The sequence below is a fragment of the Anolis carolinensis genome, chromosome 3 (assembly GCF_035594765.1).
Source record: "Anolis carolinensis isolate JA03-04 chromosome 3, rAnoCar3.1.pri, whole genome shotgun sequence".
Taxonomy (NCBI): Eukaryota; Metazoa; Chordata; class Lepidosauria; order Squamata; family Dactyloidae; genus Anolis; species Anolis carolinensis.
This window is the reverse complement of record NC_085843.1, coordinates 155,782,048-155,804,364: the sequence shown is the minus strand read 5'-3', so window position 1 is coordinate 155,804,364 and position 22,317 is coordinate 155,782,048. Positions and strand designations below refer to the sequence as shown.

Sequence of the window (22,317 nt, the reverse complement as noted above, 5' to 3'; positions counted from 1 at the left end):
TTGAGACTGAAAAAACCAATTCTAAAGTAAGTGCTATTCAAGGACAGGGGCTCCAGAGATTAGCAAGAGTCTGTATTTTACCAGCAAGACACTTTACTCATGCCCTAAACAGCAGCCATTCTCTTAAACACAGCCACTCACTATCGTGCTTATCAATGCATGTTTAAGTTGCTAGTACACAGAAATGTATGTATGGTAATGTTTCAGTACAATGGTCCTTAAGCACTATAGTTCCACTATTGCGGCTTCTTAAGGCAAGTGCTTGAAGAAGAAAAAATGCTGCTCACGTACTCAATGTTCCCTAGGTGTTTTTTGGAGGCAATGGGAACAGGCAGATTTGAACAGCAGCCCTAAGTACTGCAAACCGTCTGTGCAAATATTTCCTAACTTGCATATATTAAAGGTGGAAGGTTTCCATTCATCTGAAACTAAGATGAAGTGGGCAAAAGTGCTTATTTCTGTTTAAAGCCTAGCATATATGCAGTTCAGTTATAGGTTTTGGAGCATCCCTGGAGAATCTATATTTCCCTATCAGTTCTGCACTTTTTTCCCTTATCCAATCTATGAGGGCTGTCCAGAAAGTACATTACGTTTTGGAATTAAAAATGAACAAAGTATAGGAGAAAACATTTACCACATGCAGTTGAAAGCCACACCCAAACACCACTTCCCAAAATAGTCGCCATTCAAATCTAGGCACTTATCATAGCGATAAATGAGCTTGGAAACTCCTTCCCCACTAAATTCTGCCGCCTCCGTCGTCAACCACTTGTTTCCAACAGTGGGGGCATGGTTGACAATGCAGCGTTTTGGTGACGCTGTGCAGCTGCGGGAAGGGTTGACGACGGAGGTGGCAGAATTTAGTGGGGAAGGAGTTGCAAAGCTCATTCATCGTTATGGTAAGTGCCTAGATTTGAATGGTGACTATGTGAGATGTCGTATTTGGGTGTGGCTTTCAACTGTATATGGTAAATGTTTTCTCCTATACTTTGTTCATTTTTAATTCCAAAACGTAATCTACTTTGTGGATAACTCTCGTATAAAGCACTCCAGAAGAGGAGTAGGCAGGGTCTAGTGTGCATAGGGATCAATTGATTGATTTTAGATTCTGTCTTCAAAATATGTGTTAAGACAAAATGAGGTTAAAACAATGGCTAATACATGTTTAAAATTTATACTAAAATATTAATTTTGACACTTAAAAAGGTGTGTAAAAACATAATAATAATGCTGATAAAAGAAAAGGAGGATAATACTCAACACCACCGGATTAAAAAAAAAAGGTATTTGCTTCCTGGTGGAAAAAGAGCAGAAATGGAGTCAACTGAGATTTCCATAGGAAGGAATTGCACAGCCTGGGAGCAGAAACTGGAAAGTATCTCTGTCATTCACCTAAAATGTCTGTGATGTTGATGGGGCTGAGCTAAAGATCTCCTCCAAGGATCGCAAAACCTAGGCAGGGTCATATTGGGGACAGCGAGTTTCAGATACTGTAGTTTGAACTTGGGCCATATAGAGCTTAGAGCAGGGGTCCTCAAACTTTTTAAGTGGAGGGCCGGTTCATGGTCCCTCAGGCTGTTGAGGGGCCGAATTATCATTTGGAAAAAAAAATGAACAAATTCCTATGCACACTGCACATGTCTTATTTGTAGTGCAAAAAAAAAAAACCCCAACAACAACTATTTATTTATTTATTTACTACATTTATACCCTGTCCTCTCTCACCCCAAAGGGGACTCAGAGCAGCTTACAAGTTGTATGTATATACAATATATTATATTATTGGCATAGCACAATATTAGCATTATATATTACTATATTATCCTACACCACTACCATAATATTATTAGTAATATTACATTTAATATATAATGTATAATTCATATTATTATATTGCATAATTATTAGTATTATATTGTATTACATTATAATATTAGTATCAATATTATATGTATACACAATGTGGGAAGGTAACGGCGTTCCATGCAGTCATGCCAGCCACATGACCTTGGAGGTGTGTACGGACAACGCTGGCTCTTCGGCTTAGAAATGGAGATGAACCCCCGGAGTTGGACACCACTGGACTTAACGTCAGGCAAAACCTTTACCTTTACCTTACACAATATATTAAATTATTACCATAGCACAATATTAGTAAATGAAAGAACAATACAATATTTATAAATAAAAACAATTTTAACCAACATAAACCTATCAGGATTTCAATGGGAAGTGTGGGCCTGCTTCTGTCCAATGAGATAGTCAAGTTAAGCAGGATTGTTGGTATTGTGTGCCTTCAAGTCATTTCAGACTTTGGGCGAGGCGAAGTCTAAAACTGAGGGTGGGTGCCACGTAAATGACCTTGGAGAGCCGCATTCGGCCCCTGGGCCTTAGTTTGGAGACCCCTGGCTTAGAGGATATAACCATTAGGCAAAAGGGATGGAGCAGCATGAAGTGAATCAAATATGGAGAAACTGAAGACCCAAGTTATTCCTGGCAGCTGCACCATACTGTAAATTGGATTAGATCTGGACATCTCATGTGGCAATTTTCAGATGAACATGTACAGATATAGGTAACTTGGGATGAAAGTGCATTGCAACTATGTGCTGTTAACAAGAATTCATGTGTTGGTGCCCGTACACTTTGGAATTTTCATATTATTTGGAACATTTGATTCTGTCTTGGTATTAGTATTCTTGGCCATGCTGACAATATATATTGCAGAGGCCTGAGTAATTCAGAGGGCTTTTATAATGCTTTCTATATTTACTGTTTCAGAAGCACTGAAGATTGGTTTTAAGATGGTAATTTTCTACACACAGTAGTGAGATCCGCGCACTGTGGGTGATGGTTGCAGAATGAGATTGAGCACAGGGATGGCAGAACGGGTTTCAGAAACCAACCTGATTGACTTCTTCTGCAGAGATGATTTTATAAATGCTATTTCAGCCTTCATGGATTATGTTGCATAAATAACGGCAGAGCCTTAGGGGTCCTATTTATTTTAAAAGCCCATCACAAAAAAGTTTGATTCTCCCCTACTGTGCTCATCCAATTACCTTGCCATTATTAAAGGCACACAGGTTACAGTCCCTGACCTAGATTTCTCGTATTTCTCCCCAAACCACTGCAACCACCTGGCACTTGTCACTGCATTTCAGCAAGCAACAGTGAGTGTAAATGTTACAAAACAGCCTAATCATGTGTGCATTTACTGAGGATTAAATCCCACTGAATTGAGTGGGGCTTTCGAGAAAACATGTATAAATATAGGAGTCTTTGATAATATTTGTGTGCATTCTGTCCAAATTCTTAAAACATACATGCCTGCCATAGATGTGGGTGAAATGTCAGGAGAGAATACTTCTGGAACATGGCCATACAGCCCAGAAAACATACAACAAACCCAAAATCAAGTTGCTTTGTGTTTTCAAGATTTAAAGGCATCGATTTTATTTTCTGTTTATATTCTCTGTGTAAATGTTGACTTAATAAACTTCGGGTTGGCTCTCCAATAGTTTGGGCTAAGATACTTGAGAACATAAGCATCTGTAACAGTGGTTCTCAACCTGTGGGTCCCCAGATGTTTTGGCCTTCAATTCCCAGAACTCCTAACAGCTAATAAACTGGCTGGGATTTCTGGGAGTTATAGCCCAAAACACCTGGGAATTCACGGGTTGAGAACTACTGTTCTATAATGAAATGCCAGATTTCTGGATGAATGTGGAACTCTCTCTTCTAGCCATAGTCCTTGGGTTTATTTTATTTTACTATGTTCTATTGCCTGTTTTAAAGACACTGTGAGTTACATTTATACACTCAAGTAGATTTCAGAAGGACATTCAAAACCATTAAATTAGTTTTGTGTGAAATAACTGTGGAGTCAAGTGAACATAACAATTCCACTAGAAGAACCAACTGTGGTGGAAGCTTCTTCCCTGGAGGCTTTTAAACAGAGCTTGGATGGACATCTGTTAGGAGTACTGTGATTGTGCCTTTACTGGATGGAAGGGGGTTGGATTCCAACCCTATCATTCCATGATTATTCTTTGATTCTAAGCTACCACTCTGGGAGGATGGATAATAAGGATGGAGTAACCATTATGGCTGTAGGTATTATGTGCCCAGTTACCACAGTCATCTGGGATATTGCTCATTTGCTATTACAGTAGAGTCTCACTTATCCAACATAAACGGGCCGGCAGAACGTTGGATAAGCGAATATGTTGGATAATAAGGAGAGATTAAGGAGAAGCCTATTAAACATCAAATTAGGTTATGATTTTACAAATGTAAGCACCAAAACATCATGTTATACAACACATTTGACAGAAAAAGTAGTTCATTACACATTAATGCTATGTAGTATATACTGTATTTACGAATTTAGCACCAAAATATCACAATGCATTGAAAACATTGACTACAAAATGTGTTGGATAATCCAGAACGTTGGATAAGCGAGTGTTGGATAAGTGAGACTCTACTGTATTTGCTATTCAAAGTGTCTCACTCTGAAATTCTGTTCATTAGTTGCATGCCACTATCCAGAACCTATGGGCCACAGAACAGTGTCTTATAAGTTAATGGAGATGCTTAGTAAAGGTAAGGAAATTGTACCTCAAAAGTGAATGAGCAGAGTCTGATTTGGTTCACCCTGGAGCCTGACAAATACAGGAGCAGAACATCAAATACCTTTATGCCAAATAGATACAAAAAAACACAAAGAGAGGAGGAGGAATTTCCATTTTAGCGCTGTGAATTTAATAGCTAGTTCTGTGGAGTGCAGGCTTAGATTTTCTTTTTTAATTTCTTAGGGGGATGGATAGGGTTCACCACCATGGCTGGGCATTTGGTTGTAGTTTGAAGACTTGCTTGGCTGTGTCACCGAGAGGGAGATGCTCTTGCATGTAAAACTGGTATCGCTTCTCCAGGCCTATTTGTTGGTGAATATGCAAAGCAACAGAGCTTTTAGAGTTTGAATAATTCTTGAGGCTAAAACATTCAGAGCAAAATACAGAACACTGAGAAGAAAGCAGGGATAGATTGAGTTAGCATACCAAAGACACTGAGGATGCTGCATTTCCACCCAAAAGCATAAAGATGCCTTGTCAAACGGTGACATTATTTCATAAAACTAATCCTGACACCCGAGCAGCGCTGGGGGAGTTTTCGTGCTTGAGATCACCATTAAATAAATGCTCCAATTCATAATTCATATTCTCATGATCTCTCATGTACAGTTGCAGTCTGAATTTGTTTAAATAATCAGCATGGACAGTGAAGCAAAGGCTATCCACAGCATCTTTCCTCTAGAGGGGAAGGAGGAAAATAATGAATGATTATATTCAGCACATTTTTCCAAATATGTGTGTGATCTCTTTTTGATGCTGCACAGGAAAAAATGAGTTTTTCCCCAGCCCTGTACTGCTTTATATACTTCTCCAATAGAAGCAACCCACCTGAATTTAAAAACAGATACAGAAACAAAATCCAGCCAAATAATTTCAAACATTATGCTGCATGCTATTTTCATTTCTGCCAAGTCGCAGGGTTTGGAGCCAAACAGGAAATTTGCAAACTGTCCAACTGCTCTGCAGTCTTGCCCAACTTGGTACCTTTTGATTAAGTGAGAGTTTATTAAGCAGAGATAACTGGATTTACTGACAGACTGGATTGCTATATAAGAAGATTAAGTAGGCAACCTGGATCTCAGAGTTTAAGACAAAGCTTCCTTCTCAGGATCTAGTGAAAGAGTTTCGATCTTGAAAAAAGCGATCAGAAGCAAAGAAAAAACGATGTGCTGACTGTCTTGAGTTGATCCTGCCCTCATTAGCTTAATTCCATTCCAAACGCCCAAAGCAGAGATAAGAAAATTAGAGGGGAAGTGTCATTGTATTATGTTTATACTAAAAGGCCTTTGGAAAAGAACAAACATTTGTCACATTTACATTTAAAGGGGGACATTTATTTTAACCTAGCATTTAAATTTACATTACATTCCTCCACTAACAAGCTTACCAGAAGGAAGATTAATTTTATACAGGATTTTATTGCTCTCCCATCCCTGTTTGATCTTGGAAGAGAGAGAGAAAAGCAGATGAGTGGATTTTGGAAAAACAAATTTCCCACCTACCCTACCCACTAGAAAGTTGGATTTTGTGTGTGTGTGTGTGTGTGTGTGTGCGTGTGTGAAAAGGAAGCAAAACCAAACCAAAAATGTTTATAAATTGGAGCTAAAAGTGAGACCCAAACCACTCCTATTAATAATAACACTCAATAAAAATCAGAGTCTTACACACACAAACACTTTGAGTCTCCTTTGAGGGTAGAAAAAGTAGTGTAATAATAATAATAATAATAATAATAATAATAATAATAATAATAATAATAATAATAATAATAATAATAATTTTCTAGCCCATATTGTACTAGCTCCTTTGTGAGAATATCATGGGTAATCTTGATAAAGGCCTTACTAAAACAGGATATGCTCTATCTGCAACATTCCCTTAATGTACAAGTGTTGTAACTCTATCAAAAAAGAGAAATAAGGTTTGTCTGACATGACTTGTTTTTGAGAAACCCAGGCTGATTTTTAGCCCTCCCTCAATGCTTAGAGAGTGTGTGTTGTGGATGTGGGTGCCTGTCTTTTCTTTCCTCTTTTTGTGTCTTCCATATCTTTCTTTTCCTATTCTCTCACACCAGAAGTGACTTGCAGTTTCTCAAGTCACTCCTGACATGAAAAAAAATATGGAGTATAAATTTTGGCAAGGGAAATGGAAGAGAGAACCAAAGAAAGAACCCTTGTAGATGAAAATGCTCACCAGGATTTTGTTCCCCAGAAAATATCTTCAAAACCGGGTCAGAGTAAGCTCCCAAGCATTTAATAGTCTAGCTCGCTGTTGCCTATGCAGCCCGAAAGATAGTTGCATCTATCTAGTAGGAAATTTAGGTACCGCTTTATGCGGGGAAGCTAATTTAACAAATTTACAATACCATAAAACCTTCCAGCAATGTGCGGAAGAATGAGGAAGTACTCCATCAAGGACTCAGTGTCACAAGTGGACAGTGAAGCGGCAGCTCATCATGGCCAGAATCAAGCATACCCTCATGAAGCCAGAAGTTAGAATGTTAAAATTGCTCTGTGTCTGTCTATATATATTGTATTGTCTAATGGCATCGAATGTTTGCCATGTATATGTGCATTGTGATCCGCCCTGAGTCCCCTTAGGGGTGAGAAGGGCGGAATATAAATACTGTAAATAAAAAAACAAACAAACAAATAAAACTAAAATTTCATGTTCAAAAAGAAGACACGTTTCATCCTGATTTATGCTTTTAAATACATGTAATTCATAATTCATAAGCCATGCGTGAGTTAGGGCCTTTTGACCTAGCACTCAAGACCTGGCTCTTTACTAGAGCTTTTAATCTATGTTAATTTTATCAATATTTGTATGTATGTATTTTTATCCTTTACAATTTTATCTTGTAAATCGCCTAGAGCATCGTGGATGGAGGGCGATTAATAAGTAATTAAATGATGATGATGATGATAATGATTATGATGATGATAATGGTAACATATGCCTTGTGATCTCTGCTTCATCACCACAAGATAGTGTCCTTCCCTATGTTTCTGCATTCTGCTCCTTCCTAGCTTGGCTCATTGTCCGATATCTTAGATACTGGCAGTACAATAAGGATGCATCTGTACTGGAAAATTAATGTGGTTTGATATCCCTCTAACTGCCCTGGCTCAATGCTATGGAATCCAAGAATTTGTAATTTGGTGCAGCACCAGCACATGTTGGCAGAGAAGGCAAAAGACCATGTAAAACTACAATTCCAATGTTTCCATAGCAAAGTAGTGTCAAGCTGCATTAATTCTGTAGCATAGATGCACCCTAAGCTCTAAACAAGCAAATGCTTTCCTCTTTTATTCCATACTTTGCCAGGACCAATAACTTTGGAAATTGAGACTGCTCTAGCAAATAAAACAAAAATTAAATAGAATGTCTTGTGACAATCTTATGATTATAAATAAATGGAATGAATAAAGTTCCATCTTCTGTCACCGATGCATTCAGAATTTTAAAACAATCAGGTGATTAAATCTTTTGGATCTTGGAAGAGGCAGTTAAAGGTATGGCTGAAAGCAAAGACATTCTGAGGTGCAGATAAAGTATTTGGACTTGTATCCATGTCACTATGAGACATTTGCTTCCAGGGAAGAAAATGTGTATTGAACTCACTTCAACCGTATGTCGAATGCCTATTTGTTTTCATTTTATTATGTGATTTCTTACTGGACTGGAGAACACAAAGTCCTTCTTTTAAAACCTTGAAACATCTTGTAAATGGAAGACTGTCTTTGGCAATGAAGCACCTGTCTTAAATCAACATTTCTCTGCTGATGCATTGGTTTTCAGGGCTTCGGTCTCACTCATCTAATCATTAAACCCTGCAACCGTAGACCAGAGGGAAAAAAAACCCTGTTTTGCCTTCTTGGCAACTCAGCACAAATACATTTCAGATTATGGCTTTGTGCAAAATGAGATGGCTGTGGGCCAGTGACTAATTATATTAAAGGGCTGTGTTCATAAATTATTTATGGGTGAAATGTTTATTCCAGGATTATTAAACCCAAAGTGTCTCCTTCTACAAATAAGCCTTCGGTTCTGATGGATGTGACAGTTCCTCTGCAGATGGTATATCCAGCCAGGAGTTTGTGTGTTTTAATGTGTGGTTATTTGTTACATTAAGAGAAATGCATTTCCTTGCTGAGCAGCGGAAAACGCAGACAGATATAATTTATGTCTTGTTCAGCTTAGACATAACAGTCAAAGCAATAAAAACAGAAAATGGGAACAAGCATGAAATATATTGCTTGTGTGAGACTTTGCAGTCCTGGATATTTATTCACAGGGTCTCAGACATCAGTAATCAGAAACATCCTTTCTTTCATGCAGCAACTTTTGAAAATCCAAGAAGAATTAAACAACAAAAAGTCAGAGCTTGAGCAAGCAAAAGAAGAACACACCCACACACAGGCCATGCTGAAAATTCTTCAGGAACAAGTGAGTAGCACCACTAGGACCAACATTACCTGTGCTGTGCTTTGGGTGAGCAATGCAACACCGATTTCATAAGTTTTTTTATCTGCCACCTGCGGCCCATGTTGTTCTAGTTATTTGCAAATTCACCTTCCTTTGAATGAGCATGCCATTTTATTTAAGATGATTGTGTCAAAGCATAATAGAACCTTGCCTCTTTGGCAGCTCATGATCTTTTATTGCATCTCTTGTAGCACATTTTCCTCCGCACAGATACCACAACAATGTGTTTTTCTATCTAAAGACAAATGGATCTGGGGAAAGTTAAATATACTGGAAAAGCAAACATATTTCAAATAAAACAGCCATTTCTTTGAAGACTAGTAGCAGAGAAAATGAGTTTAGCATCTCCCGTCTCATTCGGGCAGATGCATGCGTGTACGAGTGAATCATGATGACAATAAAAGATCCCCAGCATTTCTGTGCACTTACCCAACAGTAGCTTGAAACAAGCTTTTTCTATACTTGATACAGTTGTCTTTAACACCATTTGATGCTGAAGGACATGGCCTTTCTGTTGATGGATAGACCTGTAAATAAATAGCTCCGTGATTCTCAAATAAAATATTGGACATGCCTGCATATTATGTATGCATGCTATATTTATGTTGATAGCTAAGAAGTTCATTTTCAGTTTGGTTACTATTCTTACTGTTTATAGGGTTGCCAGATTGGATATGGGATGGGGCTTTTGAAACTTTAATCTTGAACAGATTGTGAAATAGGACAAGGTGCTGTAGACATCCATCAAGACAGAAGAAGGTACCTGTCCTCCCTTATATGCCAAATGTCAACTTCCATCTGGCTCTTTACTAGAGCTTTTGATCTATGTTAATTTTATCAATATTTGTATGTATGTTTTTATCCTTTACAATTTTATCTTGTAAATCGCCTAGAGCATCTTGGATGGAGGGCGATTAATAAGTAATTAAATGATGATGATGATGATGATGATGATGATGATGATGATGATGATGATGATGAAATATCACGTCGCAACATTAGTATTTCATCACTGGTGGAGAGCAGAAGATCCATTGGGGAGCATTCAGCTCTGTTATTGGTGGAGAAACCTCCATGCCTCCTCCTCCTCCAGTAGACATGATCTCTTCAGTATTAAAGTTACAGGTGGCTAATGGCATATCCAACCTAGCAACCTTGATAATTCATGCTGGCTTTTTCATTGGGGTGAATAAGACAAAACCATATTTCCCTCCTCGGTATCGCTAAAGTCAATTTTTATAACAAAATAGACACACTGTCATCTGTAATGCATTCTCCCTGCTTGGCCCTTCTCCATTGTTGGGCACATTGTTGGAAAGTGTATAAGGAGACAAGAGTGGGAAAAGTTCCTTCTGTTGGAAAGTGGGAACATACCCACACAGTAGTTTCAAAAACATGCAGGTTCATAAACCAATTCTCTTTTTTTGCCAAGAACGTCCAGAGATATATACAGTACATTAAAAATGATCTTGGTTATCTAGTTATAAAGGTAAAGGTAAAGGTTTCCCCTGATGTTAAGTCCAGTCATGTCTGACTCTGGGGGTTGGTGCTCATCTCCATTTCTAAGCCGAAGAGCCGGCATTGTCCGTAGACATCTCCAAGGTCATGTGGCCGGCATGACTGCATGAAGCGCCGTTACCTTCCCGCCGGAGCGGTACCTATTGATGTACTCACATTGACATGTTTTCGAACTGGTAGGTTGGCAGAAGCTGGAGCAACAGCGGGCGCTCACTCCGCTCCCGGGATTTGAACCGGTTATCTAGTTATAACACCTGTCTAAACAGAATGTAGTGCTTGGGAAACAAGAGTGGGTATTAGGCTCAGGAAAGCCTCAATATTTACAGAAATGGGGGAAATGTCTAGGAAACCAAATCTAGAAAATATAGAAGTCAGAAAAGGGCCATGTTTTCTCCTTTACTTCAGTCATCAAACTTTGGGTTGTCCCTGCTTTTGATGGAAAGAAGAAAGACTTTGGAATAAAATAGGAGCCATTCTAACTCAGAGGACAGAGATATTCTGCCTTGATATCCTTTCACAAAGGTAGTTTTATTTGTGCAGCAGCTTCTGATGGGAAGAAGAGAGACTAAGGAGTAAAATAGGGTCATTCTAATTCAGGGGACAGAGATACTCTACCTTTCATATCCTTCTATAAAGGCAGTTTTATTTGTGCTGCCACTTTTCTTTGCAGAATCGAAGGCCATCACCAAAGATGCCTATATAGTCCACACCATATAGATTCCTCCTGAAGCTCATGATGGCATAAAAAGAACAAGGTTCTGTCATCTTGAGTGACAAGGGAAGAAGGAGATTAGGTTTTAGGACTTGGTTACAAGGACGAGCAAGGCCAGGGTTCCAGAGCACATGTTCTGAGCTGTTGTAATGATCATGTATTCATCAGTCCCTGGGCTACTTCGATTGCTTTCTGATGCTTTGTTACAAATTTTCATGAATCATGTTAAAGAAAGGAAACAAGATTAATGAGTGCAAACCAGTAGCATCTGGAGGCTTCTATGGGCGCTTCCAGACAGGTCCCAAATCCATGCCAAAGTGGGTTTTAAAAACCTGCTTTGGCATGAATTTGAGTCCCCACACTGGCCAAAAACCTTGGGCTTTACTGGGGGGGGGGGGGGGTCTACTTGCCATCTCGATTACAATCAGGAAGGCATGCAGCCACCCCAACACACACACACCCATTTCCCCATAAAAGTTAAGTTAAACTTACCCAGACACCATAACTTTCCTCCTCATGCCAGGAAGGCACAAGGAGGAAGGTTATGGCAGTAGGTAAATCTAACTTCATTTTTACAGGGAAACTTGAGGCTAGGAGTTGGGGCTCCAGGAGTCTAATAGGATGGAAAACTACCCCTGAGTAGTTCTAGGACTATCTGGAAGTGAGTCTGCACAGACCCAATATCCAATTAGATCTGGGCCTTTAAGGAAGGCATGGATCTAATGGGCTATTTAATTACCGTATATACTCAAAGATAAACCGAGTTTTTCAGCCCTTTTTATGAGCTGAAAAAGCCTCCCCTGGCTTATAATCGGGTCAAGGTCAAGCCGACAGCGGGGCCTGGAGGCCATTGCTTGCAACATATTATATATTTCTCTCTCATCTTACCTTCCCTTATCAGTGTTTCCTTTTGCAAAGCCTCCCTTGCTCTTGACCAAGGGAATGTTTTGAAAAGGGAAAGAAGCCCTTTCAAGTAAGGAAGAATATATATATATATATATATATATATATATATATATATACACACACACACACACACACACACACACACACACACACATACACACCCATTGATCTTATAAAAGCATTTTCCCCTGAAATATTTGTTAATCTCTGCTACAGATATATAGGGATTTCCCCCTGCAAGCCTTTGCAATCCCTATGTACCTTTATATCTGTATCTATCTATATAAATTAATTTTATATATGAATTCCCCCCTCATATGTTTGCAAGTCTTTGCAAATCCTATACAGATATAATTATCTACATATAGAGAGATGTCTAGATAGATAGGTATGAATATAGGGCTATGAATATAGGGCTTGCAAATATTGCAGGGGAAATGCACACACACAGATTTCTAGAAAGATATAAATATATGGGGCTTGCAAATATTGCAGGAGGGAAATGTACATATATAGAGAGAATTTGCAAACATTTCAGGGGGAAATGCATATGTGAAATTAGTATATATAATTATATATCTATATCTAGCTCTGCATTATTTATATAGACATTGAATGTTTGCCTGTTACTATGTTGGAAGCTGGACTGAGTCCCCATGGGGAGATAGGGTGGGATACAAATGAATTTATTATTATTATTATTATTATTATTATTATTATTATTATTATTATTATTATTAAAGTTATTGTTAATACCATATTGTTTTTGTTGACCCTGCTTTTCCACTTACAGAGCAAGTTTACTGTTTTTCTTTGAAATACAGTAAATATTCAAAAACCTTTAACCTACTGATGCCTCAATATAATTTCATTGGGATCTATTTTCATTTTGAAATTTACCAGTAGTTGCTGCATTTCCCACCCTTGTCTTATATTCGAGTCAATAAGTTTCCCCAGTTTTTGTGGTAAAATTAGGTGCCTCGGTTTATATTAGGGTCAGCTTATACTCGAGTATATACGGTAATTCAGAATAGCTTAGGTTTTTCTGAATTAATTCATTTTTATTGGAGGCATCATTTGGACACCACTGGTAAAGACCCAAACAACCCATATACCAGAATATCAAGGCAGAAAATCCCACAATATCGGCTTTGAACTGGGTTATCTGAATCCACACTCAGATAATGTGAGATTTTCTGCCTTGATAATCTGGGATATAGGGCTGTGTGGAAGGGCCTCCAGTCTGTTCTTCTTGACTGAAAGTGGAGAGGTAGAGGGTTCCCATATGCTCAGAGACATTCTGAGCATTTCTGATAAAGAATTATCCATCCTTTACTGACTGACTACTCTGTAGACAACCACTGGCTGCTGCATTGGGTCATGCTCAGTTGGAGGAGTTTTATTAACTTTTAATATCAGTTGTGAGATGCTTTAGGACAGCTTTATATAACTCAGGCATGATCTAACTTCATTCCTCTGGGTGTTCATCCATTTCATCTCCCAGAAATCCCAGCCAGTTTACTGGCTGTTAGGAATTGTAGAAGCTGAAGTCAAAACACTTGGAGGACTGAAGTTTGCCCATTCCTGATATAACCTGACAGTAATTAGACATTCCCTATGCAAAAATCATACAATGGGCCTTGTAGTCCATTTGGAAAAAAGTTGCAGAAAGGCAACTTCAAAAAGAACAAAAGAGCTTCAGGGATCAAAGGCAACAACCTCAATATCTTCTCTGTAAATCCTGTGTCCTGTTATGAATTAATTAATCGCAATTTAATGAGTTAAATTGCCTCAGTTTATGGTGTTAATGACAATGAATTAGTCTCTCAATTTAGCATCAGCAAATTAATTTTCAGGCCCGACTTTTCAACTCGGCTCCCTAATAAGCATAAGTATGATCACAGCTTTGTTTCTTTTCTACACGTAGATCCTCAAAGTGATTTATAGTAGCAAAGTCAGTAACAGGTCAAAGAGTAGGTAAAGGTAAAGGTTTCCCCTGATGTTAAGTCCAGTCGTGTCCGACTCTGGGGGTTGGTGCTCATCTCCATTTCTAAGCCAAAGAGCCGGCGTTGTCTGTAGACACTTCCAAGGTCATGTGGCCGGCATGACTGCCTGGAACGCCGTTACCTTCCCGCTGGAGCAGTACCTATTGAATGAATGAATTGTTTATTGTACTAGCCATAGGCTATGACATCAGTAATATGCAACCTTTATAAACACTTTCCAATATAAGTATTAAAACTTATTCAAAAATTAAAATTATCTCTTTAAAATTATGACAGCAGAAACATAACAATGACAGTGTCTGATTTGTATCATCCCAAACCATCTCCATTTCCATTTCTGACATCAAGTATGGATTTTGCTACTTTAGCGCTGATCTATTGATCTAGTCACATTTGCATGTTTTCGAACTGCTAGGTTGGCAGAAGCTGGAGCTAACAACGGGAGCTCACTCTGCTTCCCGAATTTGAACTTGGGACCTTTTGGTCTGCAAGTTCAGCAGCTCAGCACTTTAACACACTGAGTCACCGGAGGCTCCGGTCAAAGAATAAAACCAAAAAAAATTGCAATCAATTCATATGGAAGGTGTATGTGGATTGGTAGCCCACCCATGGTTAAATAGCAAAACCAAAAAAAATGCAGTAAAATAAATATAAAAGGATTGGTAAGTCACTCAGCATCAGCTTGACTAACACCTGCTCAAGACATCCATTCTCATTGAGATAATGTTAATTTTATTTCTCTGCATGAGTGCTAGTCAGATTGATACGTGAGGCCTGACTATTTCTGGAACATTGTTGTTGTAGCGCAAGTGGAAATCCAGACAGGAGTATCACCTATACATGATTTTTTTTTTGTTTTGTTAATCTGAGAACAATGAATGTTGCTCCTTGCAGGTTAAATTTTGAAGCCTTAAGTGGATCAATACAAATCTTGCCTCTTACAAGCACTCTTTGTCAGTTGCATGTTCTTCATGAATGTGCCGTTCCAAGCATTTGTTCGTGAACAACATAACAAGAGCTTGTCAAGGTATCACTATAAGTGAAGGAAGAGACGGCAGCTTCTTTAAAACAGCAGCTAAAGGTAGCAGCTCCCTATCCTTTAGATAAAACCCAATTGCATCCTGATATATTTTGGGTCTCAGGGAAATGGTAATTGGCCAGCTGAGAAATTTACTACATAGACAAGGGCTGGGAATTAAGCCTTACATTATTGCAGCCAGAGTAATTTAAACTGAAGTGGATAAAGCTTTGTAATTTTGAAGTCTAATTGAATTTAATTTATTCTTGATTATCAAGCTATTATACAACTGCCTGAATGTAGCACGATACAATATCCAACTTACATACTTTTTACTCAGCCTACCTATTGAGTGTGGTAGAGCTTATTACAGATTGCAACTGTAGGACTGCAAACTCAATGAAATAGTAGGTTTTCAAATGTACATTTGGGTTAAGATTAGGAGAGACTCCTAAGAAAGTCCTTTCTAATGCAGGAGTGTGAAGATATACAGTGCTGTCTCTCTTTAATCAGTGCACTTTCTAGTACAGTACAGTCTCACTTATCCAACACTCGCTTATCCAACGTTCTGGATTATCCAACGCATTTTTGTAGTCAATGTTTTCAATATATTGTGATATTTTGGTGCTAAATTCATAAATACAGTAATTACTACATAGCATTACTGCGTATTGAACTACTTTTTCTGCCAAATTTGTTGTCTAACATGATGTTTTGGTGCTTCATTTGTAAAATCATAACCTAATTTGATGTTTAATAGGCTTTTCCTTAATGCCTCCTTATTATCCAACATATTCGCTTATCCAACGTTCTGCCGGCCTGTTTATGTTGGATAAGTGAGACTCTACTGTATTTCACAAATATACAAACTAATACTCTTATATGTTTGCAACTAGTATGTGCAAAACATGTTGTATTGTTTTGCTTAGTTGGTAATTTAATCATTTTTATTAAAGAGCTTGTTTGTTTTCCAATTCATTCATAACCATCACATTTCATTTTTCTTTCCAGGCAACTAGGTTAATTCATGCAAAAACAAAAGAATGTCTGTCATTGTTCTAGCAGTTTTTATTTCACCAGAATCAGATTTCTTTTCAAAGCCAAAGCTTGAAAACTTGACTTCAAAAGTTGTTTTACTTCTTTCTTTTTCTTAAAAAAAAATCATATTTCTATATACAGTAGAGTCTCACTTATCCAACATCCCCTTATCCAATGTTCTGGATTATCCAATGCATTTTTGTAGTCAATGTTTTCAATACATCGTGATATTTTGGTGCTAAATTTGTAAATACAGTAATTACTACATAGCATTACTACCTATTGAACTATGTTTTCTGTCAAATTTGTTGTATAACATGATGTTTTGATGCTTAATTTGTAAAATCATAACCTAATTTGATGTCTAATAGGCTTCTCCTTAATCTTTCCTTATTATCCAACATATTCACTTATCCAACGTTCTGCCGGCTCGTTTATGTTGTATAAGTGAGACTCTACTGTAATAATAACCCACTGATACTTAATATTAAAGCAAGAACTCAAACTACAAAAATAGCCAGATATACCCTTTTCAATGATCTCCTAAACTACAATTTGATTAAAAAATTAATTAACATTACTAATAACGGCGCTCCATGCAATCATGCCGGCCACATGACCTTGGCGGTGTCTACGGACAACGCCGGCTCTTCGGCTTAGAAATGGAGATGAGCACCAACCCCCAGAGTCAGACATGACTGGACTTAAAGTCAGGGGAAAACCTTTACCTTTTTTTACTAATTACACCAAAACCAAGTCAATGGTCTTATCCATGATTTTGTATTATTTCACAGAAATGCATGATGTCCTTTTTAGCACTACTCCTCCCACCCCCAGTGATGTATTATAGTTAGCATTGGGTTGTTGTATGTTTTCTGGGCTGGGTAATTATCCATTCAGGACAAATCCATCCTAAAATACTTTGTAGTTTTGTAAGCTGCCTTAACCGTAGAGCTAGGGAAAATACAGGATGATATTCTTTGTGATGTTGGTGGTTTTTTTAATCGTGTCAGAAGCAAGCAAGTTGCTTCTGGTGTGAGAGAATCGGTCATCTACAGACATTGCCCAGGGGACACCAGGATGTGTTACCATCCTGTGGGAGGCTTCTCTCAAGTTTCCATGGGCAGCTGGGGCTGACAGACAGGAGCTCACCTCGTCTTGCAAATTCGAACCGCCAACCTTCAGATCTTCAGGTCGGCAGTTCAACTGGCACAAGGATTTAACCCAGTGGTTCTTAACCTGTGGGGCCCCATGTGTTTTAGCCTACATAAATTCCAGACAGTTTACCAGTTGTTAGGATGTCTGGGAGTTGAAGGCAAAAATATCTGGGGATCCACAGGTTGAGCACCACTGATTTAACCCATTGTACCACCACGGCTCCCTAAGTTGGTGGTGCTCATGGGGAAATGCATCTCCTTCCACCAGCTACTGTGAAAATAGCTCTTCTTCTTCCTCCTCTTCCTCTTCCTTCTCCCTCCTCCTCCTCCTCCTCCTCCTCCTCCTCCTCCTCCTCCTCCTCCTCCTCTTCTTCTTCTTCTTCTTCTTCTTCTTCTTCCTCCTCCTCCTCCTCCTCCTCCTCCTCCTCCTCCTCCTCCTCCTCTTCTTCTTCTTCTTCTTCTTCTTCTTCTTCTTCTTCTTCTTCTTCTTCTTCTTCTTCTTCTTCTTTATACCCCACTTTATCTCTCCTGAAGGGGACTCAAGGCGGCTTAACATAAAAGCACCAGTACACAATCTTAAACATACAAATATACCAATATTAAAACAGAATTAAATATAAACAGGATTAAAAATTCACAGTTAAAACCATTCAATCATGTATATTCAAGTTAAAACCACAGCAGCTCCTGTGATATTGTTCCTGTTCATCCAAAAGTCCAGGGCGAGGCCTCCAGAATGTGCATGTTTATATTCATTGTCTTTTAAATTTGTTTTTAATATTTATTTATTTTTATTTTTATTTCACCACAACTTGTAGCAGACAATTAGTCCTTGCACTTGCCATTTTATTTTTCTTGTCACTGCCATTTTAATTTTCTTGGGTATTATATTATTCGTAGAGGAGGAATCATGCTCCCTTAGGAGCAACTTCAAACAAGGTAATGCCCACAGGTCATTGGGTTTGACTAATGGATTGCTTGTGGCAGGAAGATAGATTAGATGGCTGTTGCAGTGTTTTCAAATTGTATGATTCAAAAACGCTTGGAGGCATTAACTGAATACAAAATGGTGGCCACCTGAACCTACAATTTTTTCCTACCATTACCAAATTGATATCCCTGCCTCTTGCAAATGGTAAAAGGAGATATGAATAGGCTGCTTCAACCTATCCAGAGCTAATAATGGTACGCCTTTCTTCTTCAAACCCATTAGCCCTAAGGCTAACCCAAGTATTGTGCCAGCTGAGAGATACCTCCCTCTAGTTCACTAGCAAAAAATAAACAGTAATGATACATTAATAATGGGCAATCTCTGCTTATTATATATCAGTAATGAATAAGAGTAAAAAGGACCCTGAATTTGAGAATATATTTTCTGAAGGATTAAAACTCTCATGACCCTTCCACCAGTGGTATAATGACTAGGGGATTCAGCGAGCTGTAGTCCTAAAAAGTAATTTTTCCAAACTCTTTATAAGTCATTCCATTCTTTTATTTTATCAATGCCTTTTCAGTTGAAAGGGCACCATTTAGGTCAATGTTTAAGTGTGTGTTAATGTATCACTGCTTGTTTCACCAAGAACCTTTAATGACCCACTAAGAAATTCCATCTTGCGCTCTTCAACCAGTACACACTGCTGAAGGCTGTTTGCTCCATCTAGAATGTATTTACCTGGAAACATTCCGACTTGCTTTAGCTTTTAAAGCAGAATGCTTCCTAAAGTGACCATTAGGATGGCTTTTCAGTTTAATCATTTTTAATTTAATGTTTATCCTCACAATGAATCTGTTTATATTCATATAATATGGCTGCAGCTCAAACATATTTCACAACATTTAACACCTCACTAAAACATTGTAAGAGCATTAAAAAGAGAAGTGCAGTGGCATTTTATATAATACTAGCTTGGGGACCCGGCAATGCCCGGGTCATTTGAGAATTGTATTATTTGTTTTTTAATGTTATGTATTTTGTTTGGAGTGGGTGAACTACAATTCCCAGAATCGTGGCTGAATCCTCCCAAAACCCTGCCAGTATTATAAGTTGGCCATTTTGAGCGTGTGTACCAGGTGTGATGCAGTACTCTCTGGATGGGGGTGAACTACTGCAATTTCCAGATTCCCGAGGCAATTGCCCCAAAATATCTATCAGTATCCACAGCAGGCAATATTCAGTCTGTGTGCCAAGTTTGGTCTAGATTCGTCAGTGGCTGGGTTCAGTGGTCTTTGGATGGAGGTGAACTACAACTCCCAAAATCAAGGCCTCTTCTCACAAATACCTGCAGTATGTTCAGTTGGTCATGAGGCTTTTCTGCGTGAAGTGTGGTCCTAGTGCATTGTCAGTGGGGGTCAGTGTTTCTCTGGCTACAGGTGAACTATAACTCCCCTTTTCCCAAACTTGTGCAATATGTTGTATTGGTTATAGGGGCTCTGTGTGCCAAGTGTGATGCTCATTCATTGCAGGTGAACTATAAATCCCAGTACCTACTACTCCTCAACTTCCAGGCCAGTTCCCCTCCAAACCCACCAGTAGTCAAATCTGGGCATATTGGGTCTGCATGGCAAGTTTGGCCAAGAGCCATCATTATTTGGGTTCATAGCGTGTAGGTAAACTGCAACTCCTCTATATTCCCCAGTAGGAGTGACAGTGCTCTGACTTGATGTAGGGTGAACTACAACTTCCACCATATGGAGTCAATCCCTAAACTCCTCCAGTAAGTTTAGTTGCAGCTCAGTTCTGCTCTGTTTGTTATGCAGAGAGATTGGAAAGGAAAGGGCAGTGGGCGGGGCCATGCAAATTCCACAGCAACGGAGAACCCTGGGGTGGCTGCCTGTGGTGGAAGAAAAAGTAAAATCTAGGATGAAATGGTCCCCAAACGAAAGCATTCCTTGGGTGGTGGGACGTAGTGTTTGGGAAGGACATTAGCATGGGCTGGGATGCATGTTCATGGTGCTCGCTGTAACCGCAATGTCAGTGGAAAAGAGTGACTTGCTAGATTCTTAACCCTGGAAACTATAGCCTGTTTGTGGAGGCCAGAGGCTGTCTTTGTGAGCAGACATCTGTGCCAAATACGGGTTTTTGCTTTTATTATGGATTTAGAAGATTTAGATTTAGATTAGATTAGATATGAGGGACTGGCATTTTATAAAATATATTTATGGGTATGCAAAGAAAGTTGAGAGGAATCTGAACTCCTACAATGGAGATTTGGTGGACTCCCATTCATGCATTCCTGAAAATAAGCCGCAGTACACTGAGTAGGTTATGCTTTGAATAGACAAACATGGGAAAACCCTGTTAGCATTAGGACACTTGTGGTACTATACGTATCAATGGGTCATGGTATTTTCCTCTACCACAAAACACCATGAGTAGAAAATCATAGATGGATTTGATGCCCTTTCTCCTTGTGACAAAACATCCTTTGGGATTCCTGAAAATGGCTAGGAGAAAGAGTTAATTTTTCTCTCTCCTTGTCTGCCCTTTGCTCAGTATTGCAATGGATGTGGAATATAAAATACAAAGGATAGAGAATCATTGCACGGCATATGAGCTATCATTCCTTTTACCTAGCTCTGTTCTGAATCCTAATAGATTCTGTAATAGAACTTGGGTTTGCAGCATTTTTTTTCCAACAGTGACTTGTTTTTTTCCTGTTCCACACCTAGACAGCTGCTCTATAACATATTCTTTCTGTACACATTTAAGATGAGAGGAGTTGCCATATGTTGTAATAACTGCTTCTGATTCCCTCAGTTTAATTAATGTGGAATTAAGTGATAGGCAAATGTTATTTGCAGAATCATTCCTAGTTTCTTTTGAACATATCAGGTCAGCAAAGTGTATTACTGGTTTTCAGTCATATCCTTGATGGGTTTTTTTGCAAGGCTTTTTGTAAAACTAAAAACTGCATAGATATATGGAAGTAAGGACTTCATCAGACAAAGTGGGGAGAAATGGGAGAAAGCAGATGGAACCATCCTAGGCTATTCCCTTTTCATTTTTCAGTCTTGTGAGATGGACAGCTATCCCACATTCTTACCATGTTGATGTCAATCTTTCCTCTGCTTTCTCCCATCTTAAAGCTGAAGATGGGTGTAGTAAAAGGTAAAGGTTTTCACCCTGACATTGTCTAGTCATGTCTGACTCCGAGGGTTGATGCTCACCTCCATTTCTAAGCCGAAGAGCCAGCATTGTCTGTAGACACCTCCAAGGTCATGTGGCTGGCATGACTGCATGTAGTGCCATTATCTTCCCGCTGAAACAGTACCTATTGAACTACTCACATTTGCATGTTTTCAAACTGCTAGGTTGGCAGAAGCTTGGGATATCAGTGGGAGCTCACCCCGCTCCCCAGATGTGAACCGCCGACCTTTCGATTAGCAAGTTAACCAGTTCAGTGGTTTAATCTGCCGTGCTACCAGGGGCTCAAGTGTATGCTCTGTTTTTATGTGCTGTGGAAACAGAGCCCCACGGAGTCTCACCAGAAATGCCTTTACACCATGTGATGGCCTCTGTGGGATTCTTTTTCCACTGTGCATGGAAATTGAGCCCTACATCTGTCTGATGAGATCCAAAGTCTTATTCAGCTCGCTGGGCCGTGTTTAGAGCTGTAGTGGACTGAGCCCAATGTGCAGAGAATGTATTGCATGAATTTAAAAAAAAATACTCCACAAAGTTCATGTGCTTCCCCCCAAAGTTGAATAGCAGTTTTAGAAAGAGGACTTAAATCAGGAAACTGGCATAGAGAAAATTATTAACTCAATTCTACACATTGAATCAAAATGTATCTAATCTGAATGGATTTCTCCATACTTTATTTTAAAAAGACGTAAA

General features: G+C 38.8%; 1 protein-coding gene across 5 annotated transcripts in view; it reads left to right on the top strand.

The window, feature by feature from the left end:
• enox1 (ecto-NOX disulfide-thiol exchanger 1) overlaps positions 1 to 22,317 on the top strand; it is a 590,718-nt gene that overhangs the window by 522,742 nt on the left and 45,659 nt on the right. For all 5 annotated transcript variants that reach the window (XM_062975622.1, XM_062975624.1, XM_062975625.1 and 2 more), the window contains one exon: positions 8,979 to 9,086. In XM_062975622.1, the coding sequence (XP_062831692.1) occupies positions 8,979 to 9,086 (108 nt within the window). The remainder of the gene's footprint in view (positions 1 to 8,978; positions 9,087 to 22,317) is intronic.